The 22,464-nt window shown below is 30.4% G+C and overlaps 1 protein-coding gene across 1 annotated transcript; it reads right to left on the bottom strand.

Moving 5' to 3' along the window:
• Nucleotides 1-415: 415 nt before the first annotated feature.
• On the bottom strand, nt 416-17,222 carry LOC125065870 (putative inorganic phosphate cotransporter). The gene is made up of 10 exons (XM_047673718.1): nt 17,042-17,222; nt 16,284-16,466; nt 9,652-9,851; nt 9,167-9,403; nt 8,843-9,052; nt 8,173-8,340; nt 2,923-3,139; nt 2,217-2,338; nt 1,799-1,915; nt 416-1,449 (listed from the first exon to the last, which is right to left on the bottom strand). The coding sequence occupies exons 2-10, from the start codon at nt 16,381-16,383 to the stop codon at nt 1,222-1,224; spliced, it is 1,599 nt and encodes a 532-aa protein (XP_047529674.1). The 5' UTR covers nt 16,384-16,466; nt 17,042-17,222; the 3' UTR covers nt 416-1,221.
• Nucleotides 17,223-22,464: the final 5,242 nt, after the last annotated feature.

Below are 22,464 nucleotides of genomic sequence, written 5' to 3'. Positions count from 1 at the left end.
CAAGATGCAGTAGAGTGAATCATTAAGCTCCAAGATTCGAAAATAGGAATAAGCCTCTTGCTATTAAATGTTCTTAATATTTTAAGTGAGACATGAAAACTACATAATGAAGTTATTGACCACCAATTAAATAGACAACTTTACATCTTATCTTACTTTAAAATTTAGACTATTTATATTATTACAAATTTATATTGTGAATTTTAAAACGTAAAAAAATTAAGAAATTACCTATATCTTAATAATATTTTTTTTCAGTATATTATTATTATTATATTGTAATTAATTAATTGCATGTAATTATAAACTATTTTTATTAACGCCACATAAGCACACATATCTCTTTTTTTATTTATAGTATTGAAAAATATCGTAATAATAAATAAAACTATTTATTCTATCATATTTTGTATATTTTAGCGAGTATTACAATTTTTTTTAAATCCAATAATGTTTTTTTAACACTATATAGGTACATGTTTTTCCAGTTGGTATCTTTACATTGTACTCTAGGAGTATTTAAGACTCATCATACATTGCGCATCTAACCAAACTTGCGTTTTCGAAAGGCCATTAAACGTAATAATTCAAATTGACCAAAAAAATTAATCATTGTCTAAAACCAAAACTGAGTTCGATACGAATAAAATAGTTACAATATTTTGTTTCCAATCAGACGACATAAATATCTTGGAATGTTTAATGAAAAGCACAATGCACGAATATAGTGAAGTGATGCTAAAAAACTTATAAAGTTTAAACAACAATACGAAGATCAGTTTACGTGCAAACATTTTTGATCAACGTTAACAGCTATGTGACATTATCAACTGCTAGAGTTGTCAAAAAAATGTCGAATATTTTAACACTTTATTATTATCAATGAAATCCTGACTAGCAAATACTAATTCAACTTAATTGCTATTTGTACTGCTTTTATATGTATTATTGATTTAACAATATTATAACAATTAAAAAATTTATTCATCATTCATAACATCGGTGGTATCATCGACAATATCAATTTGATAAATTTTTTTGCTACCAAAAATCTGAAAAACCTAGTGTTAAGAATTTCTTCTTTCTCATACTTTATCATCTTCAGATAAAAATGATATCAGTCAATAATGTACAATAAAAGCATCTATAGATGGTTGTTCTTATAAAATATTAGGTAATAAAATAACTATGATATGTCAGTGGCACTATAAGTCTTCAGGACTAAAACGCGTCATCGGTAGCCTTTTTACTAGACAATCTCACGGACTCAGGCTGTTCAGGCTCGTCAGGTATGAGGGGTCCATGTTTCCAGCCCTGTGGATAGCCGAATTTACGGACGTCATCCCACCATTGTTGTTCACCGTCTGCCCAGATACAATAAACCACGTTTGTTCCCACGAGTACCGCGAAGCACACCCAGAATGCTACACGCCATTGTACCAGAGTTGACTGTAAAAAAAGTGTTCGCAATTGTTTAATTATAAAACTTTTAGCATAAATATTAATAAGCAAAATTCAATACATTTTTTTGTTACTTTTTGTTTTTTAACAAGAATATTGATTATTATGCCAATAAACTGAATGCTATATTTTTAACTTAAAGGCAACATTTACTCATTATGTGAAAAATTATCAGCGCTAACAAGCTAAAAAATCTTATTACAAGATACAAAAATTATAAACAATATATCGTTAGCATTTTATTTTACAGACAATAAAATTCAAATCAAGAATCGCAATATAACTTTCCTCCAACGCTATCATTAGAAGACGATCTAAATATAGATGTGATGCTTACGTCAGGTGTCAATAACCCAATAAGGTACGGTGTCACAATTCCAGCGAAGGTAGATGTTGTATTAACGAGCGATGTGAGCGAACCGGCATAATTCGGCGCAAGATCCAACGCGTTCACCTACGCAGATATTACACTTATTAATAACTAATTTCTCGCCGTGGCTTTGTTCGATTACGAGAGGTGGGGAGGACGTAAGGTGTAATGTGAGGTTTAAATATGTATAGTCAGCATCATAATAAGTTGAGATATCAGTAGCTCCTACTTTTGAGATTATACATGATATTATACACTTACTCAGTTTTTTCAATGAAATAAATGTTATATACAGGAGACATTTTAGTAATCTATTGGCAATTTATATTTAACAGTTTTTGGGTCAGTCCGGACATACATTATATACACACAATCACATTATTACCTTCATTCCACTGTAAAATCCTCCCATGAGAGCCATAGATAGAATGAAATAAACCATTGCAGCGACTCGGTCGCATCCGGCGTAGGACGCTAAGATAATACAAATTGCGGGTCCAGTCGCGGCTGAAATAATTAAATATTTAAATTTCGATTACATAAAATAAAATTTGTTTTAATATTTACAATACGAAGACTAACTTTCACATATGTACGTATATTGGGACTTAAAAAAAAAATCTACTTTCGTAATGCATTGTAGATTCGTTATTTTGATATAACTTATCTAAACGAATAGCCCACACTTCGTATACTTATGCCTTCATCGTAAAACGAAGTGTTTAATGACAAAACAAAATTAAAACAGGAGTTTCCGAGATAGGCGCGAAAAAGCTGTCCTGGCGGACGACTTTAATACATTTGCCATTAAAAAAGAAATAGTTTATAGACCTAGTCAGTTTATTGCTTTGGATTATTGAAAAATAATCGCTGTTCGATGGTAATATAAAAACAAAGACGTTGATACCTGGTACCCACCAGGTATTCAGGCGAGCTTGCACAAATCCCTACCACCAGTGCATGGCGATTAATAAAGCATATTTTTAATTATTTATTCTATTCGAATAATAATTCGATATTACTGCAAGCATAAGGTCAGTAAAGTACAGTACGCAGGTGCAATTATTAAAATATATTTTTAAATAACTAACCTATAGTAGTATGAATGATCCTTCCAGTTTTAATCGTATGCCATCCTTTCTTGATGCAAAGGTCACAAACGAACCCGAAGAGGAAAGAAGATACCCACATCGCTATATAAGGTAGCGCGGTGAGGGTACCCGTTGTTGCAATATTGAATTTGAGAACATCGTGGGAGTACTTCGGTAAATCTGTCACCATTGTATAGTATCCCCAGTCGTGACCAACCTGAAATGTTTATATAACTAATAAATTTCACAAACGAACCCACGAAGTTTTGGTGCTATAAATTTATGTTATACAGCCTTAAACACCTCAGAGTCGATTTCTAATATTGATTTTAATGTAATTTATTAGTTTCTGATGTGTCTATGAATAATTTATAAATATTTTAAAAGTTCTATATTCGGAAACATTATTTATGAATGTCACAGAGTATTTTATTGTCGATAGGTAATTTTTTAATACAAATTTAACAGCCGTCAAATTTACCAGGAGAACATAATCACCATCGTCAATAGAAACAAGCAAAGATTAAATCCCGGGTTTAATTTCAACCAAGGAGTTTTCACGTCTTTGTTATTCATATGGCTTTCCACGTTTAGATAAATTGTTTTGAATAAGCGTTTAAATGTGGGATAATATTTACTCTGCAAAGTATGGAATAGGCTACAAGCCTTGTTCTTGTTCCAGTAGAAAAGGCATTTTCCACAGTTTCCTTAAATTATTTGACGTTATGGCTATCAGGTAGAAATGGCTTACGAATAGAAATTTTAATAAAATGAAATAGTATTTCAAGTTACGAAATCATTCTCATACAGTTATAATATATAGTATATGTGACTGCAATTTATTGAAGCTATCTAGTTGAAAATATATTCGATATTTTTGATTTATGATTTCAATTACTTGGCTGCCAAAATGTTCCAGACTTTAATATCAATATCGCTGAGAAAAATAGTTGATTTTTTATCTCGCTCTATTACAAAAGTCAAAGGTAGGTATAACAGACATCAAATATACACACATACAGATCTCTTATACATATATATGCATGTCGTATTTATAAGAATTTATACTATTTTATAAACACATAATTTTGTAGCTGCTAAGTTTAGGTGGACTTGCATTTACCTGATGGTAGGTGGTCACCATCGATCATATACATAGGCAAAATATAAAAATGTATTATAAGTATTATATAAATGTATTATAAGATTTTTATACTGTGTTGCCTAACTAAAAAAAAAACTATCAAAAACATAAATTTTGTACAAGAAGATACATATAACTTAATTAAGCAAGCTTTAAGCTGTGTATTTTCCAGTAGAATAGAGCCAGCCCACCCAAGCTCGTGCATACCGTAAACGATGCTTAGGGGAAACATCCATCAATCTATCAACCGTATTAATACCGTTGTCAATAGAGCATTAGCAGTTTTAAAACCCCTGTGGTATCACAAGACTGCCAAATAATTTCCCTTGATATATCATAAAACTGTGCCGGTAAGTGATAATTATTATAATGGTTTCTTAGTAACGAAGCATTTATTTTCTATTCGGTTCTAAGAACAAATCACATGCGAGTTAAATATATAAAAACTTTATCTATCGGTCGTGTAACATAAATAATAAAAAAAATTGTACTATAGATATATTTTCATGTACCCTCTTAAGTTTTAAAAAGAACATCAATTAATTGTTAAATCAATGAATGTTAATATTTTTTTTTATGTTTTAATTTTTTTAATTACTAATATTAATTGACTTTTGTTTTTGTAATTTTTTTTTTATATCTTTAAATAACTAATCTAGTCCTTATTACTTCCTGCTTCTAATTTGTAATAGATATCAGTGGAAACTTGATTGGTTTATGTATTATTTTATTGGTTTTTCATATTACTGTTCTATTGTACTGTTTCCCGAAAATAAATAAATAAAATTGGTTCACTTTTAAAGACTTGGACAAGCAAAATAATGCGAGTCTCACGGACTGGTCTCATATATCGACATCGTACACAAGTGTGTGTGTGAAACACAGCTGGAATATCAATTCCCTCATTCTAGTACTACAACTCTAAAAGGTAAATCGGACGAAAACACTGCTTGGCCGAAGAGATCAGGTGCAGAGCTAACAGCTTCAGAGTAGACACTATATTACTTCAACCTTCTTAAATCCGAGCAGCTATCGAGAATTTATCGGCGGAATAATCCAATGACTTTTATTAACAATCCCGGGATCTGAATTGTCTCTATCATCGATACATTTAAAACCTTTAAGAAAATTCAATTAGAGCCTAGTTAATTGTACTTTTTATCTCCCACGAATTCTAAATATATTTGTGACAAGGTGAATATCCTACAGCATACACTGTATTGAGAAAACCGAGCGTGTATTATGTAAATTGCTTCGTTCTTTTGCTCGCTTAACGTTTTATTGAACTCTGGTAAAGAATATATGAATGTATATTTTTCCAACCGTTTTTCAAAGTCATTTTCTTTTATAGATATTTTTGTTCTTACGTCATCGTAACGCGGTAATAAAATAAAAAGGACTCAATTTTGGAATTATTTCTTTATGTTAAATGGAATTATTTCTTATGAAACTTGTCATTGGTTGACAAATAAACTATGTATTATGTATATTTAATATTAAATAAAAATAAGCGAAAAATCTATACAAAAAATATCCGGTTCAAACCAGTATTCATTATATGGTTAGTTCAAAACCCTAGGCTTTTCAAGTTACATCGTGCAATTAATGTGCATACAATGTACAAGCCAAGGTCTCTCATCGTAAGCGAGCTATAAAAATCATTACGTAATACCCGTAATAAGCCGGCGAATTAACAACAAAATAAACTCCTAGTCTCTGAATGTAAAGGCTTGTGTGAAACACTTTTAGAATACATAATAAGGCCCTATAAATACAGGATGTCTTCTAAATAGGTAATGACTATTTCAAGGCGATTATCTAGCGGTGTGATCAGTTTCGTTAATTTCGCTTCCCTCCTATATAGCGACTCTGCCTATAATTATTGTCTTTTAAAGGATATACGTTAATAAAACTACATTTAATCCATTCGTATTAATAAAAAATTAAAAAATAAAAATCAAGTGGTTGTAAGTTTTAAGAGTATCGAGTCTCCCTAATATCAGGCGCATCCATACTTGATTGATATTATGAAAATTTTACTAATTTAATCAGGAGATATCAAAGTACTCGAGTGTGTGCGCAAACACAGTAGCGCTCCCTATTCTATCACTCTCATAAACCGACGAAACGATAATTCGCCAACACCGGAGAGCATGGCGCAGAAGTCGCAGGACCCAAGGCGAACATTCGAACTTCGGGTTGTTACTGAGATTTTTTTTTTTTTTTTCAGAAAAACCTAGTAAGTATTTATCGGCTCGAACCCAAGACTTCCATATCTGTAACATCATGAGCTAGCCAGTAGACAAAGAGACAGTTAAGTTTTCAAGAATATTACTGAACTAAAATTTATCGAAATTTGAACATTACTAAGAGGACTCATTTCGGTATAATACTAAAATAATAAATGTATGAGACTACGTATAGAGTTAAGTCCAGCTATGTACTTTGTAATTTATGGACATATTATTATTAATTAATAAAAATATTTCTATAATTTAAAATATATAATAAAGAAAATAATCAAACTAATTTAATATTCTAAACATTAACATAAAGTTAAACGTATTCAAGGCAATACACTAAAATTACTAAACATGTTCTTATTTTCAATTTATTTCACTTGCTCTAACAACTGTGCACAGGGCTAAACATGGCCGCAAGCAAATAAGCGAAATATGTAAAATTACAATGCTAAGTTCAACGAGCTTCGAGCATACAAAACTTTTGCACTGTAGAGTTCTGTAAAGGCTAAAACAAACGTACAAGCGTGGATATTGTATAACTAAAGCCATTCCAAAGCAAAATACAGCCGTATTAAATCCTGTACCACACCTTAAGTGTACGTGTTTTATACAAACAAAGCAAAATATACTTAAATGCTTTAAAATAGAACTCGAAATTGTTTGATCTTTAAAATTAAGAACACTTTTGCATTACTAACTACTACTATTCGTATGTGATGGAATTTACTAAGATGTCCGACTTTTCGTTTATTTCGGTATGAATATTATATTAGACATGAAACGTAACCCAACTACACGTATTACAATGTTTTATTAAACATACATTTTGAAGATAAAATGCGGTGAAAAACAAAATAACATATCATTATTCTGTTTTTATTTCGTTAGTTTCGCAAGTTAAGTTAATCTCAATAAGTACTAAGCTCTAATCAGTCTTACATACATATTATGTATAAATTTTCGAATTATGTCCCCACTAATATTATAAATGCGAAAGTAACTCTGTCTGTTACCTCTTCACGCATAAACCACTGAACCGATTTAGATGGAAAATATGGTATGGTGATAGTTTCACTATTTCTGTAATAAAACATAGGTTAGTTTTTATTGCAGAAATAGACCCTTGGCATGAATCAAGAGTTGGAAATTTATTTGGGGAAATTAATGATTTTATTATAAGTAAAGAATATAAAACGAATAATATTTTAACTTTTCATCAACTAAAATAAGATTTTTGTATTTCGAACCAATGTTGGCTAATGTAGTATAAAGTTTTATAAAATTCGCACGGGTAAAGCCACGAGTTCATCTCGTATTTAATAAATACTAAACCTGTTTCACCTCATGTACTGTTTGATAATCCAAATGTCAAATTTAGTTTTAAATATTGGTTTGCAATTAGCAGCCCGTAAATGTCCCACTGCTGGGATAAAGGCCTCCTCTCCCTTTGAGGCGAAGGTTTGGAGCATATTCCACCACGCTGCTCCAATGCGGGTTGGCGGAATACACATGTGGCTGAATTTCGTTGAAATTAGACACATGCAGGTTTCCTCACGATGTTTTCCTTCACCGCCGAGCACGAAATGAATTATAAACATAAATTAAGCACATGAAATTTCAGTGGTGCATGCCTGGGTTTGAACCCGAAATCATCGGTTAAGATGCACGCGTTCTTACCACTGGGCCATCTCGGCTCTTGCAATAAATAAATATAATAAATAAATAAACCACATTCATAATATTGCTACAAGTTGTGTAATATGCGTCATATTTAATCAACACTAAAGTACGATAATAAAAAAATAAAAACAATCGCATTTCAGTGTAAATTTTTCCATGACAAAAAAAAATAACATATCTTACAGCGGCAAACACAAGCGCCCATACTGAAGCCGATCTCAATATTCCTTTCCAAGGCACAGGGTCCTTTGTTGTACTATTTTCTGCAGTCGTGACATTTTTGTTTAAATAGTTCAGTTCCTTTTTCGATATATAGGGATGAGTATTTGGTGTACTGTAGCACAGAAGACTCTAAAAATTAAATTTGTTATTATTAATTAATGCTTACTGTGCTCTACATATATACATATATATGTGTAATTTAGGTTTATTATCATAGTTCATAAATAGGTACAAATATAATCTGTGGATAGATGTAACATTTTAGCTTTAATATTGCTGAATAAAGCATTATTATTTATTAACTTTAGAACGGAGGTAGCTTAGTAAGTTTTAAATCAAGCTGGTTCAAGCCAAGATTCACTGAATTTTGCAAGTCGCTAGTATGTTTATCAGCGAGTGAAAATATCACAAGAAAATAATGGAACAAAAATAAATCGGAGGCAAGTATTTCTTCGGTTTGAAATATATATAATATTTGTATATTTAGTAATTCGGGAAGGCTTATCTCAGCAATAAGGCATACACAATTTTCATTATCCACTTGCGGTACACAGGATAAATTTAAATATTTATTATTTATTCAAGTATGAATACATTTCGAATGAAAAGAAACCGCATTTGTAAAACTTACCCACAATGTAAACCACAAAAGGCCGAATCCACCAAAGAAATAAAATACGTACGCCCAGTCTCTACCATCGGATAATAGAACTCCAGACATAAAAGACCCGAAAATATTTCCTATTTGAGCTCCACCAAACACTAACGCGCCTTGGAAGGACCTTTCATGTGGTGGTACCCATCTCGCCAACATTATCATGAGAGCTGGCATCGTTGGACCCTGTAAATGTAAATATGTATTATATATAGAACAATATATATTTTTTTAATTTAGCAAAGTAAATTGTTATATAATATGGTAAGAGGATTTTTCAATATCTAAAATCTAAGATACCTCTCCCATTCCTTGAAGAACGCGTAGAATAAAGAGCCAAGTAGCTCCCCCTGCTCTAATGACGATTGGCGTTAGGAATGTGAAGAGAGCAGTGCTAAGTAGACCGATTCCCAGGGTCCATTTGCCTCCGAATTTTTCAGCCAAATAACCTCCAGGTACTTGAGTAGCCGCATATCCATAGTAGAACCCGCTCAGGATTAATCCTTGCGTTTTCTCATCCCAGTCAAATGTTGCGTACTGCGAAGTAATAAAAGTGGTATAAATAGCGACTTGACGTTTGAATTTTATTAAATTTACACTGTTTTATTTAGAAGCTTATATTGGAACTTGCAGACAGTTTGTCCATCAGAAATTCAAATAAAGCGTTAAGGTACTAAGTAAATATGAATAGTTGTTTCTAAAAAGAGTACTCTGTTAAAACGGTGCAATCAAAATATGTCTTTAATAAAATTGTACACTTTGTTTAAAACAAAGTTATCGCTTACTGGTCGAAGAATAGTTGTTGCATTTCCGCCAATTTCCTCGTCATTAGGGCAGGCGTTCGGGTCAAAGTGTTCCATTCCATTCTTCGTTCGATTTACCATTTGTGTTATTGCTAAATTAAGACATACTCTCATTGTATACGCATTGCATACACCAAGGAGACCCATCACTCCCAGAATATAACGCTGTGGTATAAAGCAACCTGAAAATTATTATACACATTTTTCTTATTAATTATAAAATAATTTGACAAACTATTAGTTTAACAAAGTCGTTACTTTAAAGTGTTGCTATTTATAAAAACTAATATTATAAAATATCAAGATTTGTTTTTGTGTATTATTTATTGAATGACGCAAAAACTACTGATAGTTTGTAGGTAGACATTAAATTGTATGTGTGTTGTTAGGTATACTGTGAGATAGGTTATAACATCAACGTCGATAAGAAAACTGTCGGACCGGACGTATACCAAACGAATGCTGTCAAATCTGAGTTTCGTATAAGAGTTTCGTTGAAGAACGTTTCAAGCAACATAGATATATATTGTATTGTTTATTGCAAATATGCTATTATTTCCGAGTAACTTTTGGGAAAACGATAAGTAATAGTTTAATTGAATTTATTTTTATTCAATTCAGTTAAGTAATGTTAAGATATTATATTTACTTATACGCTAATGCTTAGTATTAAATAGACCGCTTTACCCGTACGAAGTTGGTTTTGTAGTTTTAATAAGATTAGTGATTGTCCGGTGGTTGAAATTCCATTCCATAATCACTATCTAACATATATTTTTTCTACCTTATTCGATTTTTTTTATAATAAATAAAATAATAACATTAAAGACATTTTATTTTTTCCATCTATCAGACATACGAACTAAATTGTTAAGGTTTAAGGACATGAAAGCAATATTTTACTAAATACTTAAACTATACTACAATGTAGTATTTTTTGTTTTCTGAATGACTGGCGCAATCGTAATTTTTTATTTTATTTATAATATTTATTAAATTAAATTTAACTAATATCTACTTCGAATGTGTTATTATATATACTATTATAGTCTAGCCTTTTGTATAATAAATAATAATATATTGCTTTTACTGACTGTAACCAGTTATGTATGTCAAATAAGTAATAAAACTCCTCAGTAGACAGAGAAGAAACATATAATGTATTGATTGTCTCTCCCTCTCTAACCAATGATTAGCTGTACTGACTTAAAATTTTCTATTATGTAGGTAATCGTTTTTTATTTTTTCTAGTACTATTATTATTACTAGTCTTTACTAGGATAAAGATTGGTATATTATATTAAAATATTTGGACTTTTCGTGTTCCAAACGATTTTTCATTTAATGTTGAAATAAATAGATTTGTTAGTTTGTGTCCATGTGTATGTATTTAAGGAAGTTAACGATCGATTTTCGCATTAAATTGTAAAACTACAAACAAACAAATAGTATTATTTCAAAAGTAAATAACACATGGAGTTCATTGTGTTTACAATAAATGTAAATACATTGTATTCTTAAATTGGGTATTTACACAAATATTCACTAAATTTGTTACAAGACATTGGAATCGAATCGATTTTATGAACTCTCATACAGTAATTGCTAGTAATATTTATCGTAAGAAAAACCTTCTTCCTTTATATAATATCTTGATAAGGTTATTAAAATATTGATAAGCCTTTGATTTGAGCCGCGAACGTCCGTTTGCAACTCATATCACCTTATCTAAACATATCGTACAAACATGGCACATTTTCATCTCGATACTAAACAATATTACAAAACTTACAACAAACAGCTGACAATATAACGATAAATATAATAATTTTCTTATAGCTATCAATGAAAGTCAGAGTAAAATTCAAAAATCTTTATTCCATATGGAAGTGTTACGCTTGCTTATTGATAGTCTAAAAACTACGACCCGTTCGGAAATTAACACCTCGGACCTGAGAAGAACCGGCGAAAGAAACTCAGCGGGATATATATTTTTGATTTGATTATAATTTCATTTTAACAAGTATTGATTTCATGTACAATAAAAATAAACATATTTTCTTTATTTGAAACAGCCTGGAGGCGATCGTCTCATTCCCAAGGTGTGCAATCAACTAAGAAGTCGTTAGTGTTGTAATATCCTTTAGCACACAAACGCTCTTCAACGATAGATATACATATGTAAAGAAAATCTTGTGATTTAGGAACAAACGTTATTAGTAAATAAACATTAAATGTCGTTTCTCTTTTTACAGGTGTGTAAATATTATTTTTGTAAAAAATGCGTAGGTAAATACAAAATTTTATTTTATTCTTTCTTATTGTAAAATTAAACAAATAAATCTCTTTTTACAGAGAAACTCAATCGTGTTTCATTAACTGTGTCGTCCTAATAAAAAGAATACTAGAAATAATCTTATATATATAAAAAAAGTATGTGCCCAAACATATTTGCTCTCTCTATTCTGCCAATCTCATAATTCAATGCGACGTTATCCGACTGAACTGAAGGGAGATCGAGCGTTAGATTTACGTATTTTTCGAGCCACGAGATTATAACAACTCCAACTACTCAACTTCTTTTATTTCTGTGAACCGAGACTTTAACTCGAAATTAAATAGTTTCATATTAAGATCCTAACAGATAGTGTTTTTGTTTATTTATTATCATAAGATACCTTACATTTATTTAAATATAATTTTTAATATATATAATATGAATTATAGAAAGTACTTAGTGGTAGGGCTTAGTGCAAGTCTGGGTAGGTACCACTCACTCGTCATATATTCTACTGGCAAACGACAGTACTTAGTATTGTTGTGTTCCAGTTTTAATTGTGAGTGAGCCGGTGTACAGGCGCATGAGACATAACATCAAGTTTTCAAGGTTGCTGACTATTTCCCATTAGGTGGCCCATTTACCGCCTACATACATAATATAAAAAATCCCAAATGAGTAAAGATAGGCACGTTCAATTTTATTATCCAATGAATAGGGCTCCAAGATATCGAAGAGTTTGATCAGTTCTATAAAACAAGGTAACTTGAGTTTTATTAGCCAATGAAAAATGTCTGGGTGTACAATATCGAATAGTTCGCTTCTATTCTACTGCTACTTATTTTTTATCTCTGCTTTACGACAGACAAATAAAAGGTTATCTCACACAAAAACCGATGTATGTTGAAGAATATGTTATATTTATGCTATATATAATCATGTTATTTATGTAGGTAATCGAACATTCTATCTTATCTATTCTAACATTATAAATGCGAAAGTAACTGTCTGTCTGTTACTCATTCATGGCGAAGCCGTTGAATCAAATTTAATGTTTTTTTATGGAATAGGCGGCAAACGAGCAGCACCGCCCTGCTGCAACAATGGGGGTTACACGTGCGTTGCTGACCTTTAAGGAATGAATAGGCGAAAATTTGGTATGAAGCAAACTTGATTCCCAAGAAAGGACGTAGGCTACTTTTTTATACCTAAATCCTATAATGAAGCCACGCAAGCGTAGCTGTAGGAGAAAACTAGTTTAGTATAAATGGGAAAAAATGTGCGTAAACCACATAATTATATGGTACTCATAATTGTATTCTTGTTTTTGTTAACAATTTAAGCGTCGGCCATTGATCTGAGTACCTTGAGTACTTTGACTTGAACCTCTTGAATTATCACGAGATCTCCGAAACTATAAGTATGACTAAAATTTAGCATAGTTACTTCTTCTCTCTCTTATTCCTAAGAATTAATTCCTATAAATTAAAAACTTCATTTGTAACTTTGTATGAATTTATACAACAATAAATTTAAAAAAACAAACGCAATTCGTTGGTAAGAAAATCAAAAAAAAAATTAAAAATGAGTCGGCAAATGGGAAATTTAGGAAGAACTAATAATACTTCTTGTATGAAATTTTTGTATAAAGTTAAAAATTTTACAGGGCAACGACCGTCGGGTAGTTAAACTAGTTTGAAATGAATAAATGTTTTGATTTTATTACATTTTAGACACATTGCCTCGCGTCGTAATTAGGCTATTAAACACTAATGTTAAAGGCCAAGGTCTCGATAGATTATTCATTTAACTTGAAAACTCAACACATACATATTATAATTAATATAAGACGAATTACTTTGTTCATTTTTAAGTAGTTTTATTTAGAATATAAATATTCTAGTTGTTTAAAAACTACATTAACATATTTGTACAAGGCGTTTCCTCGTGAATCGTAATGTTAGTTTTTATGATATATAATTCCTTCTGAATAAATAGTCTATCCAATGCAATAAAAATCAAATTTAGACATTCGAAATTTAAATTGATATAAATGTCTTATACTTGTGTTTATATTTTCTAGAAAATTCCATGCGTAGTTATTTATATAACTTATCTTTCACTTCAATGCCTTTGTATAAACCTAGTTGAACATTTAGGATAACTGATACTAGAATTTTAGATTTATTTTCTCTAAACTCTTACCTAAAACCACGTGATAAGGCACGCTCGTTCTACAAGATTTGTAATAAAATAAAATAGATTACTCATAAATATTATATTTTACGTATACATTCATCGGGATTATGTTCTCCTGGTATCTGGCACGGCAACCATTCTCAAGGGAGATTAGTAATCTTCGTAGGTGAGATTTAGTAAACTATCTATTTTCTTATTATTTTTGGGATAACAATCTGACACAACCAGAGATAGATAAAGCAACCAACAGCTTTAATTATATTATTATATTCATGGGACGGATTTCTAAAACTGTATACTGTATATTAAAAAGATACTAGCCTGGCCCGAGATTCTAACTCTAGAGTCGATAAGTATATCATTAAAATAACAAATAAATTATATAGCTCAATTATCACAGCCATTAACTGATATGGATATCAAACGAAACACTTTAACATTTCATCATGAACGGAATACAATACGATTCGCTCAGCCGCAGCAATTCTGTGATACAAATATAAATACATAGTCTAAATAGAACTAATTATGTATAACAAATATTGTTTCTGAAACAATAATACATATTCAACTGAATAATATTATCCCTCTACTAGATAGAATATTCGGTTCTCGCCAGAGCTGATTATAGATTATAACGAAGTCCTTGTGATGGATCAATCTCGTACTCATAAGTAGTTATATTATGAGCACAGCTTGTTAATACATAAGCTGATAAATTTAATCAAAAGATTATAAACACAAAACGTTTTATCAGAATCGATTCGTAATAGTTTTTGCGTGATGTTAAACAATGTCAAACTGTTAAGTTTTCAAAGTGTGCGTTTGAATAATAAGGTGGAAACTCGCGCGTATCTCACTCACGAAGTTTAAAAATTGACTTCCAGTGGTGGTGTATTTTACGACCGTGGTCTGCGGTGAGGTTCGAATTAGTTCTTATAGAATAGCTCTATAATGACATCTTACATGACAAATTGTTTTATCATAATACAAACATATTGGTTTATTTATACCAATTCCAAGTAAACTATATACCGCTGTAGATATATATATATTTGAGAAGTTCTTAATATATGTAAATGTTATATCATTCTAGGATAGCTTGGGACTTTATGAGAGACAACACCAAGTGGAAACTAACTTCAAGATATAGTTCTAAACTTGAAGTTTAACTTGAATTACTCATTGCCAAAATTTCTATAATCATAGTAATACATATTTATATGAAAGAAATCAACAAATCGACATATGCCTACCAAAGTCGAGGTCATTGCTTAACACCAGGTGGCCCAATAAGCGTGTATCACTCGTTTATCTACATAATAAACTAACATATCATTGATATAGTGAACAACTGTTGCAAATCATATTTCACTATGCAAGAATACATATACATATACATTATACATATATAACTAATAATAAAATATTATTAATTTTAATTCAATAAGTATCAAATCAAATCAAATTCCTTTATTCAATATAGAAGCATTACACTTACTTATTGATTGTAAAACCAAACACTAACATCAGTTCCGAAAAGAAAATACTATGAGCTGAGAAGAGCCGGCGAAATAAACTCAGCGGGTTTCTTTTTTTTTTTACAATTTTTGATTATTTACAAATATTCAATATCAAAAAAGAAATAGACAGGAGGCAATCGCTTTATTCCCAAGGTGTGCTATCAACCATGAACTCACTAATTTTATAATACCTACCGCACTCAAGCGTTCATAAACTTTTGTTTTTTTTTTCAATTTAGTATATCTAATATTAAATAGACTATGAGTTGATTTTACCTCTAGGTAATCTCGAGGTATAGCCTATAAATGTAAGTTTTATAACGGGCTATTTAAACATACAAGATGGAATTTAATTTAATTCATATTAGTTATTTATGTGTAGTTCCAAGTGAGGTATCACTAAGTAAATATTCCACGCTAAACGACAGTGCTTTTAAACGTATTCCCGTGTGAAAGGTCAGTGAGCCAGTGTAATTGTAGAGGCATAACAGTTAAAATCCCGCGGTTGGCTGCACATTGACATTGCAAGGCACGTCTAATGTTTCTTGAAATAGAGGTGACCTCTTAACATTTAATAATATATTATTTACATTAAGATATATATATGTACTTACATGATCGTAATGTTCGTGTTAGAGCATTGTCTTTCCTCTTTGGTGTCTGAGTTTTCAGGCCTAGCAAATTATGCGCCTGCACTTGATTCATTTCGTCCATTTTTTTTATTATAATAAAAAACCTTTATAAAGTTTCCTTATAAAATTTTCCTTGGCACCTAATTTTTATTCGATTTATCACTGCTGTAAAAACCATAATTTATATCAATTAAAATGAACGTGTTTTTTCGGATCACATATTTACGTAGCGTATTTTTATTCCGTTGTTATTATATTTTATCATTTAGAATAACAATCAATGCTATTTTTATAACTGTAACGCATTCGCGGAATGTACATAACCGCTTTAATGACATATAAAATATATTTATTTAATACGAAATACTAATTAATTAGTAATTATTTTAAACGTAGTCATGACTCCGGCTTGTACACTTTTATTTTTGAATTATTTTATAAAAATACACAAAGATGTATTAAATTTTTTTCAAAATCCTTACATATTTTTAATAAGTAAATTTTGTTTTTATATTCTAAACAATGTCGGTATTTAAATTTAATAATTTTTAATATTAATAATATAATTTTATTTTATATAAATTATTTTTTACGTTTACAACGAATTAATTATTATTAATGGTTCAATTGGAAGCAAATAAAGTTATAGTTATAACTTTATTTGCAGATTTAAGTAGCTATAAAAATATATATACATATAAATAAACTATGTCACTTCATTTCGAGATTTATTTATTTACCTCAATATCGAACACAATAGTCAATCAGCATTAATTTACATTGTGGTTTTAATTCAAAAACACATCACATTCACGTCACGAGAACAATGTATATGACTGTCTGTCATGTGTTCGCAATCTCTGTCAATGTCTAACGAAGCTTGCGTACGCGCGTATCGCTAGAGCACATGGCGAATATTGTCATAGCTCTTAGGCCGATTACCCACGCTAAAACCGACTACATAGGTTGTCGGCCTTGAGCCGAGTCAATCGTTTACCCGGTACGAGAACCGATACCAGTTACAGTATAAGCAAATCGGGAAATTGATACGACAATCTCGCACATGCTTCGACTGTGAATAAATTTCGAATCGACAATTCATACCCGAAAGAGAGTTACCCCTTTTGTTTAGAAGACATTATATACTTACAAAGCTAAGTTCTTTATACTGTTAGTATGAATTTCAAACTATTCAAAATTTTTGAAAAGAAAGATACGTAAATAATTTCTTTAATCAAAGATATGATTTAATTTACGATCCAGATGTTTACAATTATTAATTTATTATGATGATGACATACTTATACAATGGAAATAAAATATTAATCACATGAATGCATCAAAATTAATTATTTATATACGATCAACTCTATGTTTTATTGTGTATCCTTATTCTGATAAAATTAATTGATTATTATTTATTTTTCTAGTGATTCCAATGATGTTTAATAATGACACTTTTTTGCATTATGTATTATGTATGTATTAGTAACGTCAAGATGAGAATACATATAAAGAACGTGTTCACTTGTTTCTTTTCTTTTTTTCCTAATAATACTAAATGTTCCAAAATTAAATCTTATGGAATTTTAATAATATGGACTTCATCTTTTTATAATTTTGTTAATTAATGCGAAAATAACAGGTTATTATTGCTCGGTTTATTTGTGACGTCATGTTTTATTCTTAATCAAAAACGATTCCGAATCGGTCATTTTCAATCATTAATTTAGACCATTTTGTATAATATATAACATATGCTGGAAACCTACATAGTTATAGTAACCTATATCAAACTGAATAACTAATAGGAATACCTTTCTATAGGAAATAGAATCTTTGAACCAAATAAAAACTTTAAGTTAAATAATAAACGATTTCCTAGCAAGGAATGTAAATGGTTAGGCAATTTGTACATAGGTGTATTATTTATAGGCCGAAATATTCGTTACATTTTCCTTGAATCAATTATAATGTTTCCGACATTCAACATAAGTATTATATATTATAACGTTTTAATTAATTCCGTAGTATTCTTTGTACGATAGCGTAGCAACGTGATTTTAAGTAGTTGTGAAATTTATAACATAAATTATATAAATCTTTTATCAATTCGAATAATGTCAAAGATCAATTTTGCGCAACATTTTACTCATTTGCCATTGTAATTGAATCGTATTGAAGCCATTACGCGATATAACTCGTTCTGAATGTGAAAATATTCACTTAAAAAGAACAGCTGTAACGTCATTTCTATATACGGAGAGTTGGTAAAAATCGGAAATTATTAATATTGATAATGATAGGTTTATAAGAGGTTGAAGATTTTTAAGAAGATATTAAGAAGAAGAATTATAAGATTTGAAGAAAGAGAGAATCTTTTTAGTAAAAATATGATACCCAAGCAGTTTATCACTATTTCGTTCACGTAGAAATATATCAACACAATCAAACGTCTTGACTTAACATGTAACCTTTACAGATAAATAGAGAGAGAATATTATAGAGATTTGTGGTGTTATATTATAAATATGAAATCTCTTTATCTAATTGGCTTACATCTCGTTACAAATCGGGCCAATAAAAAATCATGACTTTTTCTGAGCTGTTACTGAGAATGCTTAGAACAATCTCAGTAGCATCCCAATGTTTTATAGTATTTTCACTCCCTCGTCTCGGTAAGTACGTAAATCTTATACTCTCTTTCTTTGTGTCAGATTAACACACATATATTTATATATATATAATCATTAGATTACGGGAGTAAGAAATAGATTATAAATCTACCTGTGCACTTGTGAGTACACTTGTCTAAATATGAGTCGGATTCATTAAAAAGCGACAGTCGGAAATTACCAAATGTATTGCTAGATTTTTCTATTATATTTAAACCTAATAAAAAGCTTATATTTAACCTGCTGTCTAATAATAATAGTTCGATTTTCGTCAACAAACAATTGGAATAAAAAAATCGTTTTTCTCAAATATAAGCCCACGTTATAGTATATACTAATAATACAAATAAACTCATAAAAAATTAATTTATTATCATTTGAAATTCATTTATTTTTATAGTATACTTAATATATCGCTAACGATTTCGAAGAATCAACATAAAAAAGTAAAAACTCTGTTATCTAATATAAGTGATTTTATTTATACTTATATTATTATTTACATAATAATTATTCGATTTCGAGCATATTCTGACAATGTATATAGATAGTGAATTTGATTATTATTTGTTATTATTAACATGTTAAAAAATCCAAGCCGGCATTTATAATTTATTTCAAGAGTAACCTAACAAATCCATAAAAAAAACTCCTATCAATAAAATACTCCATAAATTATGTAACCAAAATAGTTTTTGACTGTATAGGTAATAAAAACATTTGGTTTAAATCTAATTAATTTAAAAGCCACAATTTGTTTTTTTTATAATAATATTTATTTGAATGATTACTCTTAAATATAAAACAAAACAATAAATAATTTAAATATCTGATAATGTATGAATATTCTACCGCCAAACAGCAATGTATCGTTGTATTCCGTTTTGAAGGATGAGTGAGCCAGTGTTATTACTGGCACATGAGACACAACATCTTAATATAAGCCCAAGACGGTGGCGCATTCGCGATTTACGTCATATTGTGTCAATCAAATCTACGGTAGTGACTACCTCAAACTTGTTCTATCTATCCTATCAGCCAGAAATTAGCCGGAATAGTCAGCAAGCATATAACCAGAGCCGTCTCAAGCTATGGTGGGGCCCATGGGTACCCACGAATTTAGGGCCCTTTGGTAGATATTTACGACCGGGTAAAAATAATTTGCTTATAACCAGGCATCAAATAAACGGTGCGATAATTTTCGTAGGAAATTCGTAGGAAGCTGCATATTACGTGAAATATTTGTAGGTATATGAGTAGTCTTAATTTCAGACAATAATTAAGATACTACTACAACTATCTTAAGGCTGTGTAAGCAATTTAATACATTTTAAAAGCATTTAAGCTACCTAGAAGGAACAACTACTACAATACTACAAATAATAATTACAAATAGTTCATTTTTCGGTAAACAATTTGCTGTTGAGAAGAAATTGAACTTCTGAACGCCGTTGTGTTTACAAAACAAACTACGACAACGAAACTTCAAATTGTGTAAAATATAAATATGTTATTAAGCAAGGACGATACATGATGAACTCTTGATTTTTAAAATAAACAAAACTCCATTGTACCATCATGCGTAAACTATTACTACTGTTGCGCCGTCATTAATTAATTCATTATTTTCTAGTCCAAGCTTGATTCGAACCAAAATTTATTAAATTCGATTCAGTTGATTGGCCTTGAAAGAGCGACAGACAGACAGACAGAGTTACTTTCGTAGTAGCTAGGTAATTCACGCTATTTGCCTCTCTCTAGGCAAACATCGTGAAAACAGACTGAAACCATCTCTGATACATCATATATTGACGCTGACATATTGTTAAAAGTATGACATGGAACATTCGGATACATTTCAACGTTTTTAATCTGTGTGAAAATGGAATTGGAACATGAAAAATACAAAGGAAAAACGGATATATAGCAATAGTCGTAAAAACAAAGCCAGTTTTAGTCAGCAAAATACTCGGATCGCACGTATATCGTTTTTATCCTATTAATTAAACATACGTTTTTTTTTAATAAAAATATGAATAGAATGGATTTTAATCAGATTTTTTGAAATAAAGTTATTTGTTCATTAAATTTAAGAATACCTATATTTGTAACCATAGACAAAATACTTATCTTTCGTATATTAATAGTGCATGGTGTGGTCCCCTAATATTTAAGGATCACAGGACTTATAAGCTTTACATTGAATAATATTAAGAATATATATTTAATGTGTACATTTTGTTGGAGACTCTTAAATAAATAAACATACAAATATATGATTAATCTTATATCAATAGACTGTCTATTTGAATGGATATAAGAACTTTTTAAACGTTATACTGCACGATTCAATTATGATAATTATCATTAATGAAAGCTACTATTGATATCTATTTTCAGGGAATAATTAATATTCCTACTTACATCTATAATAAGTCTAGTTTGTACTAGGAGAGAGGACGTCATCCGCCAAGATGATCGATCCATTCATCGTTAGACGATCCGCATAACTTAATTGACATGTAGTTTCCTGTGCGTAACATATATATTTATATAAAGTAAAATCAGCCACTAACTTATACAACATCCACATATATAATATTGGGTAGAGAATGTTTTATATGGATAATGGATGTGTTGAAAGTAGACTTATATATATATATATACATATATATTTTAATCGGAAGTTCTATTACTCGGCTTGAAGTAGAGTGAATTGGCATAAATCTTCACGCAAGGAAAACGTGTTACCCCCTCCAGCCGACCTTTTCCTCTTTCTCTCTGTCTCTTTCTATCATGTACAGTTTTATAAAATATATTTTAAATTTATTTTTTATTAATGTTTTAATTCTTTTTTTTATGGCATTGGTTGGCGGACAAGCATATGGGCCACCTGATGGTAAGTGGTCACTACCGCCCATTGACAAAGGCGCTGTAAGAAATATTAACCATTCCTTACATCACCTATGCGCCACCAACCTTGGGAACAAAGATGTTATGTCCCTTGTGCCTGTGATTACACTGGCTCACTCACCCTTCTAGCCGGAACACAACAATGCAGAGTACTGTTATTTGGCGGTAGAATATCTGATGAGTGGGTGGTACCTACCACGACGGGCTTGCAAAGCCCTACCACCATGTATTCACACAGAGTTTTCATAACCATTTTCTTTCTTGTTATTTAATTATTCTCAAACGTTGTTAATTTATTTTTGGTGTCTTTTATTTTATAGATTATAGCGAGAGAAACTTCGTTCCATCAAAATGTTCCACGACAACTCATTTTTTAGCCTGGAGATGTTTCTTTTTGTGTCGGTTTTTTGTGACTATAAATATTATATTTAGAAAAATATAGTCACGTCATCTTTGAACATGTCATCGCGTTGAATAACAGTATCATAATGGTAAATGAAACGATAAAAGCAATTAAAAGTACACGCATCAACCGCGATTAGAACGCCAGCTATGACCTTGATTCAACATCGTAA

The sequence above is a fragment of the Vanessa atalanta genome, chromosome 8 (assembly GCF_905147765.1).
Source record: "Vanessa atalanta chromosome 8, ilVanAtal1.2, whole genome shotgun sequence".
Classification (NCBI taxonomy): Eukaryota; Metazoa; Arthropoda; class Insecta; order Lepidoptera; family Nymphalidae; genus Vanessa; species Vanessa atalanta.
Note: the sequence above shows the minus strand (reverse complement) of the source record. Positions and strands in the feature narration are given on the sequence as shown.

Bases quoted from the DNA above. Each gene is read 5' to 3' on its own strand.
- LOC125065870 (XM_047673718.1), bottom strand. From the start codon at position 16,383: ATGGACGAAATGAATCAAGTGCAGGCGCATAATTTGCTAGGCCTGAAA. The intron at 8,341-8,842 runs GTAAGTTTTACA...TTTAATTTTTAG, and splicing joins TTTTGTGGTTTACATTGTGG to AGTCTTCTGTGCTACAGTAC. The intron at 2,339-2,922 runs GTTAGTTATTTA...TAATTATTTCAG, and splicing joins GATCATTCATACTACTATAG to CCGCGACTGGACCCGCAATT.